The 19,048-nt window shown below is 48.1% G+C and overlaps 1 protein-coding gene across 1 annotated transcript in view; it reads right to left on the bottom strand.

Annotated features, from left to right (window-relative positions):
* The window catches only part of GXYLT2 (glucoside xylosyltransferase 2), a 48,548-nt gene extending 30,961 nt beyond the window's left edge, over window positions 1-17,587 (bottom strand). Inside the window, exon 1 of the mRNA XM_040407114.1 lies at window positions 17,159-17,587. Coding sequence (XP_040263048.1) covers window positions 17,159-17,424 — 266 coding nt within the window. The 5' untranslated portion in view covers window positions 17,425-17,587. The remainder of the gene's footprint in view (window positions 1-17,158) is intronic.
* Window positions 17,588-19,048: the final 1,461 nt, after the last annotated feature.

Raw genomic sequence — 19,048 nt, forward strand, 5'->3', positions numbered from 1 at the left:
ATCCTCAAAAATACAACTTGCCTAATAATTCTGCACTCCCTGTATATATACTACAGAGGACAGTATACTGTATATATACTACAGAGGACAGTATACTGTATAGATACTACAGAGGACAGTATACTGTATAGATACTACAGAGGACAGTATACTGTATAGATACTACAGAGGACAGTATACTGTATAGATACTACAGAGGACAGTATACTGTATAGATACTACAGAGGACAGTATACTATATATATACTACAGAGGACAGTATACTACTACAGAGGGATCTGGATAGATTGGAGACTTGGGCAGATAAGTGGCAGATGAGGTTTAACACTGACAAATGTAAGGTTATGCACATGGGAGGGAATAATGCAAGTCACCCGTACATACTAAATGGTAAAACACTGGGTAACACTGACATGGAAAAGGATCTAGGAATTTTAATAAACAGCAAACTAAGCAGCAAAAACCAGTGTCAGGCAGCTGCTGCCAAGGCCAACAAGATAATGGGTTGCATCAGAAGGGGCATAGATTCCCGTGATAGGAACATAGTCCTACCACTTTACAAATCACTAGTCAGACCACACATGGAGTACTGTGTACAGTTCTGGGCTCCTGTAAACAAGGCAGACATAGCAGAGCTGGAGAGGGTCCAGAGGAGGGCAACTAAAGTAATAACTGGAATGGGGCAACTACAGTACCCTGAAAGATTATCAATATTAGGGTTATTTGCTTTAGAAAAAAGACGACTGAGGGGAGATCTAATTACTATGTATAAATATATCAGGGGTCAGTACAGAGATCTCTCCCATCATCTATTTATCCCCAGGACTGTGACTGTGACGAGGGGACATCCTCTGCGTCTGGAGGAAAGAAGGTTTGTACACAAACATAGAAGAGGATTCTTTAGGGTAAGAGCAGTGAGACTATGGTAACATTACCGTAAAACCTGCGTGACCTCTGTGCTTTATGGGAAAGAAAACGAGCAAGATTTTTGCAGACGACTGCGTGACATTGAGGAACTCTAACTGCATGGGCCAGTGAAACCCCATAATGAAGTGGCAGGTCCTAAATATCGCCCTGTGAGGTGGTCTTCAGCATATGGCAGCCTGTACTGGTTAGGGTGGGTTTACATCATGTTTTACGCATCCGTCTGACGTATACGTTAGAAGAAGAAAAAAGGATACAAATACGCAGCACACGGCGTTCTTCTATCCTGCACAGTCCAGTAATACAACGGAATTTACACAGCACGGATCCGCAAAAAAATACAGATGATGTCCGTGTGCATTCCGTTTATTGCGGAACGGAACATCTGGCCCCTAATAGAACAGTCCTGTCCTTGTCTGTAATGCGGACAATAATAGGACATGTTCTATTTTTTTGTGGAATGGAAATACGGAAATGGAATGCACACAAAGCAACTTCCGTTTTTTTTTGCGGACCCATTGAAATGAATGGTTCTGCATGCGACCCACAAAAAAATATACAGACACAGAAAAAAATATACGTTCGTATGCATGAGCGCTTACAGTCAGACACAATAGGGAAGAAACTGCCCAGGAACAAGTATGAAAGTAACAGGGTTGCGACTTCCTAGCTTGAATACTGTATACTTCATCCCGGACGAGCCTCCAAAGTGGATAAGAAAACGGATATATTATACTCAAAGCAACCCCCTGCTGTGTTGTCGATTTCAACGCTGTCATTTTGGGAAGGGTTGAGGCCGTCTATAACCTGCTCCCCCAACCCCCCATGGTCACTCATTTCTCATATACTTCCAGTTCTGAGAACCTCCAGGTCCACATTTAAGTGTTAATGTTAGTAGCAGTTCACATTGCAATAGTGCACTTGTATATATGCTTTGTATTTTAGGTTACCGGCCCTTTAAGGCGTTGAGACATAAAAGCACGTTCTGCTGACAGATCTGCCATCTAGAAAGCCGGCAAGCGGAGGTTTTTGTGCGAGCGCAACAGTTATTTCATGTTAATACAAAAAAAAGCTCTGCGTCATTTCCATAAGAATAGAGGAACGATCCGAAACTCTTCTGCTCCCCTCAGATCTTCCAGATTAGCAAGGATTAAATGAATGGGTTTCAAACCCTCCGACTGCAGCGCGGCCTCTTATCCCCGGCCTTTAGACTCAGATAATTTATGCACCTGAGCGAAAAAATAGAAATCAGAGGCCCTGGCGCAATGGAAGTGATAATGACCCACATTCATCAGTGGCTTTTGCTGTTATGGGAGCAACCGTGACGGTCACTATTAAGGGGAGCACCCGTGACGGTCACCATTAGGGGAGCACCCGTGACGGTCACCATTAGGGGAGCACCCGTGACGGTCACCATTAGGGGAGCACCCGTGACGGTCACCATTAGGGGAGCACCCGTGACGGTCACCATTACTGGAGCACCCGTGACGGTCACCATTACTGGAGCACCCATGACGGTCACCATTACTGGAGCACCCGTGACGGTCACCATTACTGGAGCACCCGTGACGGTCACCATTACTGGAGCACCCGTGACGGTCACCATTACTGGAGCACCCGTGACGGTCACCATTACTGGAGCACCCGTGACGGTCACCATTAGGGGAGCACCCGTGACGGTCACCATTAGGGGAGCACCCGTGACGGTCACCATTAGGGGAGCACCCGTGACGGTCACCATTAGGGGAGCACCCGTGACGGTCACCATTAGGGGAGCACCCGTGACGGTCACCATTAGGGGAGCACCCGTGACGGTCACCATTAGGGGAGCACCCGTGACGGTCACCATTAGGGGAGCACCCGTGACGGTCACCATTAGGGGAGCACCCGTGACGGTCACCATTACTGGAGCACCCGTGACGGTCACCATTACTGGAGCACCCGTGACGGTCACCATTACTGGAGCACCCGTGACGGTCACCATTACTGGAGCACCCGTGACGGTCACCATTACTGGAGCACCCGTGACGGTCACCATTACTGGAGCACCCGTGACGGTCACCATTACTGGAGCACCCGTGACGGTCACCATTACTGGAGCACCCGTGACGGTCACCATTACTGGAGCACCCGTGACGGTCACCATTACTGGAGCACCCGTGACGGTCACCATTAGGGGAGCACCCGTGACGGTCACCATTAGGGGAGCACCCGTGACGGTCACCATTAGGGGAGCACCCGTGACGGTCACCATTAGGGGAGCACCCGTGACGGTCACCATTAGGGGAGCACCCGTGACGGTCACCATTAGGGGAGCACCCGTGACGGTCACCATTAGGGGAGCACCCGTGACGGTCACCATTAGGGGAGCACCCGTGACGGTCACCATTAGGGGAGCACCCGTGACGGTCACCATTAGGGGAGCACCCGTGACGGTCACCATTAGGGGAGCACCCGTGACGGTCACCATTAGGGGAGCCCCGTGACGGTCACCAATAGGGGAGCACCCGTGACGGTCACCATTAGGGGAGCACCCGTGACGGTCACCATTAGGGGAGCACCCGTGACGGTCACCATTAGGGGAGCACCCGTGACAGTCACTATTAGGGGAGCACCCGTGACGATCACTATTAGGGGAGCACCCTTGACAGTCACTATTAGGGGAGCACCCATGACGGTCACTATTAGGGGAGCACCCATGACGGTCACTATTAGGGGAGCACCCATGACGGTCACTATTAGGGGAGCACCCATGACGGTCACTATTAGGGGAGCACCCATGACGGTCACTATTAAGCGGAGCACCCATGACGTCACTATTATGGAAGATCTATGACTGTGTGGCTGGTGCAGGCGTTAATGAAGGGCATGAGGCCTGTTGTGTCTAGGACTGCCACATATGTATGAGAAAGAGCAGCCGCAGTACCAGATACAGCCTGTGGACAAGAGTGGTGCTGTCTCTGGAATAAAAGCAGGCTCATCTTTCTAATCTCATATGAATCCTTTAACTCACAAGCTGAAATGACATCTGGGTCCTGGTCATATGGAAGCAGCTGTCCGTGATCCCAGATTGTTGAGCTCCTTCCTAACTATGGGATAAAGTTGCAGTGAGAAAAGGAGGAGGAAACGCTCCAAGATACACTGACTGCTATTCGGTCTCACTGGCTCCTAGGTTTCTATTCATGCATGCACTGCATTCACGTCCAGGTCTTCTGCTCCGGACTAGAGCCATGTTCACACGTACTGTTTAAATCCACCTAGCACCCTGCTCTGTACTGACCGAAACAGCTCTGTCCAGATGGGTCCCCTTTACCTTTTGGAGAAGGCTCTTGGTTTGGCTAATATTCTTACTTCCATGTTGCAAGGCCTGTTAAAGAGTCAGACATTGATTACTGAGTGCCTTCGTCCACTAGGTGGCACTATAGAGGGAGCTAATCTGCATATCCTTTTTTCCCAGGGAGCATTGCATGGCCTAAAAGACTCTGGTGCTCTCCTCAAGGAGATACAGGACCCCTGACGATCAGCTGTTTGAACAGGCCGCAGTGCTCGCGTGAGCGCTACGTCCTCTTCCTGGGCCAGTGACGTCACCATACTGTCGTCCATACTGTACTCCTGGAAGACCATTTTAATTTTTGAAGGGAAGAAGGATCAGGCATGTTGGATTTCAATATGCCCAAGTTTTTCTCCTAGTGGGAGATAACCAAAGGGGCCCGGTAGCAGCTTTTCACCCCAATGAAATAATTTAGGATGACTGCAAGACAATCCCTTTAAATCTTCCTAAAAATCCCCTTTAACCATAAACATTTTTCATAATTGCTGATCGGCCGCCTGCACCACTACCTGTAAATGGAAGTCACAAAATTACTTATACCTGCAGAGTAAAACGTTTTGCCAAAAAATAAAATAAAAAAACTCTGCCATCTATTACAATTGTGTTACCACTTATGCACCTTGCTACTGGCTTTATTGGTCTAACCTCATGTCATCTTATGCATTTATTTTAGGCCCTTCACACTGTGCATTTCTAATGTTATATAACTGTTCATGTAATGTGCTTGGTTCACCAGCAGGTGGCAGCAAACAGTGCAGAGCTATACTTAGATAGAATGGAACCTTCCATTCCATTCTAACCCCCCCCCCCCCCCCCTCTGGAGAGAGGTAGGCGAGTCCTACTTCCTGCAGGAAGGGTGGGGCAGAAGTTCTAGTTCCAGTCTAGTTTAGGGGAAGGGTGTGCAGGGGCACGTCTCTGCTGGACATGCCCACGCCAGCCAGAGCACCTTAAGCTCTGCTGGCCATGTAGGCCAAAGCTTGAAGCCTCAGGAGCCAGGAGGAAAGTTCCCTGGCCTAATCTAGAGACAGACTACAGAGAAGAAGTGCAGCATACAGAAGAAGCTGAGTTATACAGCCAGCCTGTCAGTGCAGCAGAGTCAAAACAGATATAGCAGAGTGGAGTTTGCCTGCCAGTTTCATGCTAAAGCCTGCTGGAACCAAGACAAAGCCTGTAAACTGTTCTGGAGACCGTTTATGCGAAGTAAAGCTGCCATTGAACTTCATCTCAAGGTCTGGACTCAAGTTATTCTTTTATCCCTCAATTATTCCCCCTATTTATTGCTTCGGAGCCAAAGCCTGGGGTCCAGCAGTATCCAGGTAGGAGCACCGTGACACACACAAAGAGACATTTTAGGCCGTAACATACCACTTGGCATTTCCTACACCTGGGACACTTTATATAGAGGGCCCTAGGGGGAGGCGCCCGTTGCATGAGCAGCGTCTTATTCCAACAATTACCCGGGAGGGAATCCGAAAATCAAAAAGCGCATTTGTATCCATTTTCCCTGTGGCAGATCAATCAATTACGGCTTTATAAAAAGAGTTCCTCGCCTCACATCTGCTTAGAAAAGCTGTTTATCAAGTGTCATTCTCTGAAGAGACGCAGCGCAGCACAACCATTGATTCCTGCGCGGATAAGAAGGGTTCGCTGTCGATTTTTATCTCATGGATTCGACAACCTAGAGACAATTACCTGCAAAGTTAATAAATGACGGCTGTCGCGCCACTGAGCGGAGAGGGAGCGTCGGGACACGCCATTGTGTGATGTTCTGCGGTGGACTGATCAGCCCAATAAAGTTCCTGTCAATTATGGACTGATACTAAGTGGTCTTCTAATCTGTAGGCTCCAAAAAAGGGAGAGAAAAAAAGGAGTATGATGAGACAGGAAAAGCTCATCGTAATATGAATATTCACCTTTTTGCACCTTTATAAATGGTCTGTTGCTGCATACACAATAAATAAAATGATGGCTCCATACAGTCACCACCAGAGGGAGCTCAGGAGCTTACTGGTCATACATTGAATGCATCAATAAAACAGTATGTAAGCTCCTGAGCTCCCTCTAGTGGTGGCAGCAGGAAGCTGTCATTTTATCATTTATGTCTATGCAATGGATTAGTCGCTCTGTTTTCGACTGGTATGCATATATATTGCTCAGGATCTACCGGAAAAAAGAAATTCTGTCTCACTGGTTGTTTTATTTCCTGTATCTTAAGGTCCATTCACACGACCATGTCCGTTGCAGATCCGCATGAGCACCGCCGTGTGCACCCTGCATTTTCCTCTTCCACAGATTCCGCCCTATGTTACAAATGCCGCAAAACAGACAAGAACAGGACATTTTATTTTTCTCTATTTTTTTTTTCTGGTCCACGGAACAGACATACACGTGTGGCCCCATTGAATTTTGCGGATCAGATGTGACCAAAAATACAGTTATGTGAATGGGGCCTAATCATTCTATTCTTGCTGTAAGAAAGCAGACTTATGGGGGAGCTTGTGCTAATGAACAGCAGACAACCAGAAGAAGCAGAGCCGCAGTGTAAAGCTCGGTGGAGGGACAGAGTGGCCTAAGTTCTTAAACTTGAACAAAAAATTCTGCCAATTGTGGGGAATGGAGTCCGCGCTCTCTTTTTAATCTCACTTGATTTTAGATTTTTTTATTGCAAAGATGGCGGGCACCCGTAATTGCCTCTTAGCTTATACAAAAACTTGACCCCCCCCCCCTCAATGATGTATGGAAACCTTGTGCCTACGACCGTAACAGGAGCAGCGACCAAGGCCAGGTCACGTGACTTATCTGCGGTTTGCGTCCAAGCGTCTGCCAGGAAGCCAAATGGAATATTTCTGAGATTACAAAAAGCTGTTTTAATTGCATCGCTGGAAACATAAAACGGTAATTCGATCCAACAGAGCAGAGGGAATGTATACACACATCAGGCCCAAGTTAAGCAATGCCCAAAAGTACAAACTGGAAACTTGTTGTTTGGAGTTAATTAAATCCGATCTGAAAAACTTTGTGTAACAAGAAAAAAAACAAAAAAAGTTTTACAAATCCAATGTGTTGCGCTAAGATTACCCAATATTGGGTTTCAGGGCCAAAATTCCTTGCTGATTAATTCCATTACACAGTTGTAGAGTTAAATGATAGAATCTTGGCTACCCACAGTCGCCACTAGGGGGAGCTAACTCAAGATGGTCCCATTGAACTTACACGCTAAGCTCCCTCTACTGGTGGCTCCAGGTACAAACCATTTTAGCAATTATCTCTATTTGGAGCAATGTAACAACTAGAGACGAGCGAATTTCTGCTTATGAAATTCGTTCACACTTCGTTTGGTGGTAAAAGGTGAATTGCGTTATGGATTCCGTTACCACGGACCAGAGGACTCCCCTGCATAACAGAAACGGGACGGATCAGTTTTGCAGCCCATAGACTTCTATTATGACGGAATGCATAACGGAATGCCTTTAGAATCGCGCTATGGTCCGTGGTAACGGAATCCATAATGCAATTCACATTTTGCCACCAAACGAAGCGCGAACGAATTTCAAAATATGAAATTCGCTCGTCTCTAGTAACAAATTATTAATGAATAATAACAATAATATTATAAATAAAAATTAATGTTTACAAATTCTAACATGAATCAGACTAAAACATTGTGATGTTCGTAACCGGAGGTACACTATAAGGAGAATCTGTCCCTATGACTTGGGGCTCACACGCAATATACGGGCCATCCGGAAGATCCGATGCGGAATGGAGGCATGGAACCCCACGGAAGCATTATGGAGTGTTTCCGTGGGGTTTCTCTCTGTGCTTCTGCACATAAAAAAATAAATAATAGAACATGTTCCTTTTTTTTGCGGTGCGGACGGATCACAGACCCATTCAAGATGAACGGGTCTGGATCCGTTTGCGGAATCCAGACGGATGATGCCCGTGCTTCGGGGACCACAAATTTCGGCCTCAAAGGCACGGAACGGCCGTGTGCATGAGCCCTTTGTCCAGGGTTAGAAAATCATGGCTGTTTTCTTTCAAAAAGAGCGCCATCATTGTCCACAGGTTGCGTATGGTATTGCAGCTCGGCCCCCATCGCATCAGTGGAACAGAGCTGCAGTACCAGACAACCTATGGGCAGGTGCGGTGCTTGCAAAACCATTGTACAGTATATCTCTAAGGCCTAGTTCACAAGAACGTATGGCTTTTAGAGTTTTTTGCGGTCCGTTTTTCATGGATCCGTTGTTCAGTTTTTGAGTTCCGTTGTGTTTCCGTTTCCTTTCTGTTTTTCCGTATGGCATATACAGTATACAGTAATTACATAGAAAACATTGGGCTGGGCATAACATTTTTAATAGATGGTTCAGCAAAAACGGAACAGATACAGAAGACATATGGATGCATTTCCGTATGTGTTCTGTTTTTTTTGCGGACCCATTGACTTTAATGGAGCTACGGAATGTGATTTGCGGCCAAACATAGGACATGTTCTATCTTTCAACGGAACGGAAATACAGAAACGGAATGCATATGGAACACATTCAGTTTTTTTTGCGGAACCATTATTATTATTATTATTATTATTAAAGCGCCATTCATTCCATAGCGCTGTACATATGAGGAGCGGTGCACATACATAATACAGACAATTGCACTATGCCATAGAAACAGGATGCCACAGCGCCCCCTCAGGCAGCAGTGTCCAGACCCCCCTACAATTATACCCCCGTACCAGGTTCTAGAGGACTTTTACCGCCGCTCGTCTCCTCCCGTGACGGAGCGATCATTAGTCTGCCAACCATCTCTCTCCGGCCTACTTGAAGCAGCCGCGCCAATTCCCATCACATCAGCTCGTAGTCAGCGACTCTGATGGCTGACAATCCGCAATCCTGTGATCTCCGGCTTCTGCTGCAACAAACCCCCTGCTGAGTGCGGGACAGATAACGTATTCCAGCCGAGCCGGCGGAATCTGTGTCACGTCTACCCCAGAGAGCGTGACAGACAAGACAAGAGCGGGGAGGCTGACGGAGGATACAGCCTCCGAATACCGAGGTATCAAATTCATCAAAAGCGCCTGGAAATCTCTACAGGAAAATTTGTGTTTCGCCTCTTCGCTGATAAAGCCGTCAAAACCCACAAATCCCTTTTTAAACTGCGCAATCAATGAAACGCGGAGGCTCCGCGTTATATCGCCTGCCAAGCTCGACAGAGACGCGACACGAGCGGCCGGCTCCGTAACAGCGGAGAGAGGACACGTTACAAATATCTGCACTGTAAAAACGCAGGAGATTCCCCATTCATTTTCTCCTAGCCGGACGACTTTGTCTTCCGGAACGCACATTTAAGGCTACTTTCACACTTGCGCTTTCCCTTTCCGCTATTGAGATCCGTCATAGGATCTTAATAGCGGAAAGGGAAAATGCTTCCCATTGTCAATGGGGACAAAACTGAACTGAACGAAACAGAGTGCGCCAGAATGCATTCCGTTCAGTTTGGGAGGAGACGAGCGGCGGCAAGCAGCGTTTTTCTGTCCGCGATGTGGTGTGGAGCAAGACACAATAGAAAACGGATCCGTCCCCCGTCTTGGCAATGTTAAAGATGATACAATCGGATCCGTTCATAACGGATGCAGACGGTTGTATTATCAGTTACGGAAACGTTTTTGCTGAATCCTGCCGGATCCGGTAAAAACGCCAGTGTGAGAGTAGCTTTAGGCCTCTTACACGACTGTATTTTCTTCCACATCCGATCCGCATTTTTTTGCGGACTGGATGGGGACCATTTCATTTCACCGCGCGCTGTCCGCATCCATATGTGCACATGTCCTATTCTTCTCCATTCTCCAAGAAAAGGCATTTTGACAACAGGGCCCGCAGAAATCGTGGGATGCACGTCGCCAATATGCGTAGTTTGCGGATTGTCATGTGGATGAGGTTTAACGCTTCTATTAGAAGTTTATCTACAGCACAAAGGCCTGCATTCGGGATATCTATATTGATAGAAAAAAAGCAAAAATAACGCTCAGGCCGATTTTACAGTCAGGCCACGTTCACGTTTCCGTTTTTCACCGACGTGTGCTGTCCGCATTTTCCACAGACGGCACATGTTCCCATTGATTTTAAGGTATTTGTTCACACATCAGTATTCTTCTTACTGACCTTGGGTTGGTGAAAAAAATTACGGAGGAGACATGCACTACTTTGGTCCGTGATGCGGTCCAAACGTGCCCACTGAAGTGTATGGAGTCACAGATGGACGTGGATGGCGTCCGCGTTTGGTCCATTTTTCACTGACCACTGAGAGGAGATTCTTTTAAAATTTATTTTCAGCCGAGCCGTGCCAGTAGAAGAACCATGACACGCGGAGGGCAAAAAACGGACACACGGATATCCTTTACGGATATCTTCATGGATTAAACACGGACTGATTTTTTTTACAGACAAACGGACACAGAAATGTGAACGAGGCCTCAGGGTTCAGTCAGTGATTGTGAGCCAAAACCAGAAGTGGAGCCTCCACAGAGATAAGGTATTAGGCCCCTTTCACACGGGCGAGTATTCCGCTCGGATGCGATGCGTGAGGTGAACGCATTGCACCCACACTGAATCCTGACCCATTCATTTCTATGGGGCTGTTCACACGAGCGGTGATTTTCACGCATCACTTGTGCGTTGCGTGAAAATCGCAGCATGCTCTATTTTGTGCGTTTTTCACGCAACGCAGGCCCCATAGAAGTGAATGGGGCTGCGTGAAAATCGCAAGCATCCGCAAGCAAGTGCGGATGCGGTGCGATTTTCACGCATGGTTGCTAGGTGACGATCGGGATGGAGACCCGATCATTATTATTTTCCCTTATAACATGGTTATAAGGGAAAATAATAGCATTCTGAATACAGAATGTATAGTAAAACAGCGCTGGAGGGGTTAAAAAATAAATAAAAATTATTTAACTCACCTTAATCCACTTGCGCGCGCAGCCGGCATCTCTTCTGTCTTCTTCTTAGCTGTGTGCAGGAAAAGGACCTGTGGTGACGTCACTCTGGTCATCACATGGTCCGTCACATGATCCATCACCATGGTAAAAGATCATGTGACGGACCATGTGATGACCGGAGTGACGTCACCACAGGTCCTTTTCCTGCACACAGCTAAGATAAAGACAGAAGGAGATGCCGGCTGCGCGAGCAAGTGGATTAAGGTGAGTTAAATAATTATTATTATTTTTTAACCCCTCCAGCGCTATTGTACTATGTATTCTGTATTCAGAATGCTATTTTTTTCCCTTATAACCATGTTATAAGGGAAACTTTTCCCGCAACGCCCGTGTGAAAGAGGCCTAAGGCCTCATGCACACGGCCGTTGTGGGGCTGTTCCGTGCATTGGGGACCGCAATTGCAGTCCCTAATGCACGGGCAACATCCGTGCAGCGGGCCGGACCCATTTAACTTGAATGGGTCCGTGGTCTGTCCGCACCGCAAAAAAACTATAACATGTCATATTTATTTGCGGTGTGGAACAACTGAAAGAAACACCACGGAAGCACTCCATAGTGCTTTTCGGTGTTCCGTTCCGTGACTCCGTTCCCCATCTCCGGAATTGCGGACCCATTCAAGTGAATGGGTCGGCATCCGTGATGCGGGTTGCACACAGACGTTTTTCATTGTCACCAGAATGCCCCCTAACCCCTGCCTTTGTGCACAGATATTGTTTCACCCACTCTAGCACTGGAAGGGGGGAGAGGGCAAAAAGGATCCCTTTAAGACATTTTCCAGGAAGCAAAAACCATATAAAGAGACAGTTGACATTTGCAGGCAGGACAGCCGCCGGACGCAATGATCAGAGAACAGCAGGAGAGACAAGTGGTAGAGATGAGCGAATTTCCGCTTATGAAATTAGTTCACACTTCGTTTGGTGGTAAAAGCAGAATTACGTAATGGAGTTATGGATTCCGTTACCACCGACCATAACGCAATTCTATGCCTTCAGAGGCATTCCGTTATTCATTCCGTCATAATAGAAGTCTATGGGCTGCAGAACGAATCCATCCCGTTTCCGTTATGCAGGGGAGTCCTCTGAATGGATCCGTTCTGCAGCCCATAGACTTCTATTATGACGGAATGAATAACGGAATGCATAGAATTGCGTTATGGTCGGTGGTAACGGAATCCGTAACTCCATCACGCAATTCTGCTTTTGCCACCAAACGAAGTGTGAACTAATTTCATAAGCGGAAATTCGCTCATCCTCTAATAAGCGGTATCCATTCTGTGCCAGTGACCCTTTGTGCCCTGGCGTAGGAGTGTACATGGAACTATAATAGCCCATTGTTATAATAACCACAGGACAGAACCCGATAAGCCAGCGCGGAACGGCCGCCAAATGTTCATTACACAACCGAGAAGTCTGGAGAACGCAATCCAGATCAGAGCGTAAAGCCCTTCCCAGCGCAGCACAAAGCCGGAGCAGAATGAGATCACAGCCTGACCCTTCCAGCGCAGCTTCGTGCGCACGGATCCCATCTGCCAAACGCGCTCTTTAGTATTCCTCTTTATTACGCCAAGTATGCAAAGTCTTGCTGAGAAGCTGGGCCCTAAAGCCAGCGGGGCTCATTAACTATAGGCGACCAGGGGCAGGTGGAGGTCAGAGAAGGCCCCTCGGCCCCCATCTCACCTCTCGGACACAGACTCCACATACAGGATAGGCAGACGCCAATAGGGAGGATGGGGGCCGGAGGCTCCAGGGCACATGCCCCAAATGTATCCAGATGCACATGGCATAATAACTTATTACAGTGTAGGGACTTAAGGGGCTTTTCGCTAGGATATGCCCCCCATTGTCTGACAGGTGCAGGTCCCACACCCATCTCCTAAACTGAGCCCCGAAAGTGGTGGAGGGCGCACTGCACATGCGCAGCCACCATTCATTCATTTCTATGGGGCCGCCCAAAATAGCCGAGCGCTGGCTATTTCCGTCAGGCCTATAGAAGTGAATGGGAGCGGCGACATTCGTAGTGCACTTCCATTCACTTCTATGGGGAGAGTGCTTGGTGGTGGCCGAACTGGAGTCCTCCAGCCCCCAACTTTGCGCAGCAGTGGGACCCGCGCCTATCAGGCAATGGGGGTATATCCTAGCGATTGCCTCAGAAGAGAATATCCCTTTAAGGCCTCATGCACACGACCGCTGTTGTGGTCCGCATCCGAGCCGCAGTTTTTGCGGCTCGGAGGCGGACCCATTCACTTCAATGGGGACGCAAAAGATGCAGACAGCACTCCGTGTGCTGTCCGCATCCGTTGCTCCGTTCCGTGGCCCAGCACAAAAAAAGAGCATGTCCTATTCTTGTCTGTTTTGCGGACAAGAATAGGCATTTCTACAATGGGTCGCCCGTTCCGTTCCGCAGCACACGGGCGGCTTCCGTTTTTTGCGGATCAGCGGTTTGTGGACCGCAAAAAAAAACGCAACGGTCGTGTGCATGAGGCCTAAAGGGGTTGTCCGGTTTCAGGAAAATACCTGACAACCCTCGGTATCAGACTGCAGGACAGAACTACCTCTGTTCCTGTTCTCTCCGCTGGGCGAAATTTACCTGGCTGCAGCGGTGATGTGACGGAATGCGTTTTTTCACTGATGGTTGTTAGGAGATGTAGATGCGTTGCGTGAAAAACGCAGCATGTTCTATAGGCCTCCTGCAAGCGAAAGTGTGCGCCCCGTGGCCGTGCTGCGGGCCGCAGTGCACAAACACCGACCGCGGGGCAGCCGCAGCAGATCGCGGACCCGTTCACTTTAACGGGTCCGCGATCTGGCCGTTCTGCAAAAAGATAGGACACGTTCTATCTTTTTTGCAGAACAGAAGTACGGGACGAAACCCCACGGAACCACTCCGTAGTGCTTCCGTAGGATTTCCGTTTCGCACCATTCCGCATTTCCGGATTTGCGGACCCATTAAAGGGAACGGGTCCGCATCCGTGATACCGGAATGCACACGGGACGGTGCCCGTGTATTGCGGAGCCGAAAAAATGCGGTTTGCAATACGGCAACGGGACACCTACGGTCGTGTGCAGGAGGCCATATTCGGTGTTTTTCACGCAGCCCTGGCCTCATAGAAGTGAATGGGGCTTCAGTGAAAAAAACGCATTGTATCCGGTAGCAAGTGCGGATGCGGTGCGTTTTTCACTGATGGTTGCTAGGAGATGTTGTTTGCAAACCTTCAGTTTTTTATCACGCGTGTGAAAATCGCATCAAAACGCATTGCACCTGCGCGGAAAAAAACTGAACGCAATTGCAGACAAAACTGACTGAACTTGCTTGCAAAATGGTCCGAGTTTCACTGAACGCAGCCTGAACGCACCCTGAGCCAATCTGCCTCGCTCGTGTGAAAGGGGCCTTATGGCTTATCCTATGGATGGATGGAAATAAATGCCCACATGGTAATGCCCCTTTAAGCGGACCCCATCTCCGCACTCCACTCCCTAGATCATCGGGTGCTGAGCTGAGAGTCCCGGCGCAGAGACATCGCTCTTGGTTTCTCGGCACGGATGTGGACAAGGCTTCGCTCAGGTAAAACCACAGTGAACTCAACTTTATGCCAGATCCCAACTTTTTACCATCCATCAAATTAAAACTTGTGCTTCCATTAAAACGATGGGACGACAGAGACGCAGGAAGTGATAGATTACCGCCGACACCGAGCGAATCACTCGCTAAACGCAGCCGTAATCATTCTCCGTACAGCAATTTCACATCAGGAGTATCGGGCACGCTTTATGGCTCTGGCGGATGGCAGGAGGCATATATCACCGAAATGTTACACATACTGCCGAGATATAGGGATGGGGGTCATCAACTCTGGGGGGGGGGGGGGGGAACTATGAGTCCCAGCAATGCTGCAAATTAATGCTGTCATTCAGAATATCACGGAATGTAGATGGCGGCCTGTCTTAAAGTTGCAGAACAGGAATTTAAAGAACACCGAAGGGAGTATTACTGTGTCATGCTCCACCCCCTTAAAGGGGTATTATGGTTGTTACAAGTAACTCTCAGATCGGGGGGGGGGGGGGGCACGCATCAAGAGAACAGCCCCCCTGTACCCCCTTTGGAGCCCCTGGAAAAGGATGGAGCGACCAGTCAGGCATGTGCACTGCCACTTTATTCACTTCTATAGGAGTTCTGGAGATAGCAGAGTACAGCGCACTGCTAGAAATGAATGGAAGGCCTGCCCAACCGTCTGGTCTGTTCATTTCGGGGGGTTCCAGAGTCCTCATTCTCTTGATCAATGGGGATCCCAAAGGCCCCTTTCAGACGAGCGAGTTCCACGCATTGGACTCGCAGCGTGAGTATACGGCAGCTCCCGTCCTGACCTCCCAGCACTGACAGGGTCGCATAGCATTATATTGATTTATGATGCTATGTAACCCTTACAGTTCTGGAATGTATTGCATAACACTGGCACAATGCCAGAACTGTAGGGGTTAAATAGCACCATAAATCAATATAATGCTATGCGACCCTGTCAGTGATGGGAGGTCAGGACGGGAGCTGCCGTATACTCACGCTGCGAGTCCAATGCGTGGAACTCGCTCGTCAGAAAAGGGACAAAGGTAGGACCCCCAGCGATCTAATAGTTATCCCTTTTTCTGTGGATAGAGGATAACCTCATACAACCAGAATACCCCTTTAAATGTGTTATAGTCCCACATTTTTGTCCACGATTGTGGATCCCTCATGCAAATTATAGTCTATGGATCAGAGAAAACCTATGGATGCCATCTGTGTTTAGTCCGGTCTACAGGAGATGCTCTGGAAACGAATATTCAACTGAGCAGAGTTCGTGGAATACAGATGACACATGGAGGGCAAAAAACGGACACAGGGACCGAACACGGACCGTTCATGGATGAACCACTGACCATCGTGTCACAGATGTCTTCAAGGACACAGACATTTGAAAGAGTCCTTATGTGGGCCGTAATACTGCCTTTTAACCCCTTCAGCACGTTCCATGACTAGAAGTAGCTCGGCTATTTTTCGCCTGGGGCAAAACTTCCATTCGCTTCCCCAGCAGAGTGGCTCCATATCATTGATTTCAGTGGCCTCAGGCACCATGCACATGGAAATCCCCCTCTTTGCAATCAGCAGATCGGCAAAATACAGACCCGGTCCATGTGCATGCCACAATTTCGTTATAGGAAGGCCCCTCACGCATATATTTCCGTGTCCATTCCCTATTTATTTATTTTTTGAATCACACGCGGCCCCCTTAATTTCTATGGGTCTAAAAATATGCACAGCACACGGATGTCGTCCATTGCTGTCCACATTCGTGTGGCCGCTCCGCAAAATATAGAACGTGTCCTATTCTTGTCCTCTTGGCGAACATGGACACGGGCAATATCTGGATCTGCGGTTTGCAAAAAAGGAATATGGTCTTGTGCATGAAGCCAAATGCCCATTCCTGTCCGCAAAACAGGGCACGTTAAACAATTTGCGGGTGACATCCACGCGCTGTCCGAAATTTTTGCGCACCCATAGAAATTAATGAATCCGCATGCAATCCACGTGCACAATGCCTAATTATAACTGACAAAACTCCACTAAATTCAGCCAAGGGGGCGTTATCAATCACAGCCCATGACCACCAATGTTATCTTCTGACGTGTGTCAGTGACATGGATAAAAGAGGAAAATTCCTTGAAGAGAGCATTGTAATCTATTGTATCTATGGACAGGAGTAATGCCAGTTGATACATTGTATCTATTTGTATAAACAAGGGACAGTAAACAAATAAGACACCGTCCTTATCAATAAACAGAACTTATGATGAGGACTACGTGGCATCAATCATGATCTCAAAGTACACAACATCTGCCAAGAAGTTCTGCAGCAGCTGCATCCTGGTCCTTCTTACCTAATTTTAGCAGGTTTCGCCTTCACGTTGCTTTTCTTCTTCTTCTTCACCCTGGACTCTCTCTTTGGCTTGTTGTGCTCCTCTATGGCTCTGAAGTGTCCAGGAGTTGGGGTGGGCTGCACCTTGTCCTGTCCAGAAGGGGCTGGAAGTTTGGTTCTCCTGGTTCCTATAACAGGGGGCTCATCTGCATTCCCCAGCAAGAGATACAAGATCAGAAGCCCCCCGAGGCAAAGCAAGCTGGCCAGGAGCTTGCAATGGGTCCTCATGGTGAAGGGGGGGGGGGGGGGGGGGTGGCAGTCACTCGGGGTCTTCCTTGCAGATCATACTTAGAGGGGCTCACCCCTTGGGGATCAGCATTGCAGGCAGCATTGTGAGAAGCTTCCACAGGGAGCTGCGGGGCTGCAGGCACCACGTATCCGATTGTCAGGGCAGGGGGAGGGGGGCAGAGGAGACACAGAGGTGGGAGGGATCCTACCGTAATGTGTGGAGCTCAAGCTCCCATTCTACACACTGCAGCAGGGTGTTCCTGCTCTGACCTGCAGAGGGCGCGCGTCCGCTCTCATCCTGGAGGATACATTGTATCAGTAATGTTCTGCTCCTAGTAATAAGAGTAATTATTACCAGAAATCACCAGTAAGGATTCAGTCACGTGTCTGAGGACATCTGTGACAAGACGGTCAGTGGGATCCGTGTTTGGCCAGTGTGTCCATTTTTTGCCCTCCGCGTGTCATCCGTATTCTACGGACGCTGCTGGGTTGAAATTAGTTTCAACCTCCATGAAAACCATGGACCAAACATGTATGGCATCTGTGTCGTGCCCGTGGTTTTCACAAACCCCGTAGACAATAATGTACGTGAGTGATCCGTAATCATGGAAAAAATAGGACATGCTTTCATGGAGTCATAACTGACCCACAGTCCATGGAAAAACCACTGATGCGTTAACGTCAATGGGGGGGATCTATTATAAAATGCCATTTTACACCGGCATCTGCTGGAGGATGCGCCTAATTAAGGCCTTTTTTTTTCAGTTTCCGTTCCGTTTTTTGAGTTCTGCATACGGAACCATTCATTTCAATGGATCCGCCCAAAAAAATGGAAGGCACTCCTTATGACTTCCGTTTCCGTATTTCCGTTTTTCCGTTCCGTTCAAAGATAGAACATGTCCTATTATTATCCGCATAACAGACAAGGCTAGTACTGTTCTATCAGGGGCCAGCTGTTCCGTTCCGCAAAAAAACTGAATGCACACGGACGTCATCCGTATTTCTTGCGGACCGCAAAATACTGAAAAAGCCATACGGTCCTGTGCAGGAGGCCTTATAAGGATGCTTGTGCCTCTTTTTAAATAAGGCGCATCCTCTGGCAGTCTGAGGGCCTGGTTTGGAATCTACTCCAGTCCCTGACCTGAGTACATTTTACACATCATTTACACCTGGCATAAATGTTGTTGAATTCACAGGGGCCGATGTCCTAGCCCCTCCAGTCCCCAGGACAGCATAACAACACCCATATGACGAAATAACGTTGCATGGGCAGTTAAAAAGTCTTGTGACTTATACGTCAAAAACTGACGTGGCGTTAGTAAATGACCCCCAATGGATTGGTGTGCTGTGTGAAAGTGCCCTAAATATGTCATCAGTTATTAATTAGCTCTCGTTTTAGGGCACTTTCACACTAGCGTTTTTCTTTTCCGGCACAGAGTTCCGTCCTAGGGGCTCAATAACCGGAAAAGAACTGATCAGTTATATCCCCATGCATTCTGAATGGAGAGCGATCCGTTCAGGATGCATCAGGATGTCTTCAGTTCAGTCATGCCGGAATGCCGGATTTGGCATTAACTTACATTGAAATGTATTTGTGCCGTATCCGGCATTCAAAATGCCGGAA

Source organism: Bufo bufo, chromosome 9, assembly GCF_905171765.1.
Source record: "Bufo bufo chromosome 9, aBufBuf1.1, whole genome shotgun sequence".
Taxonomy (NCBI): Eukaryota; Metazoa; Chordata; class Amphibia; order Anura; family Bufonidae; genus Bufo; species Bufo bufo.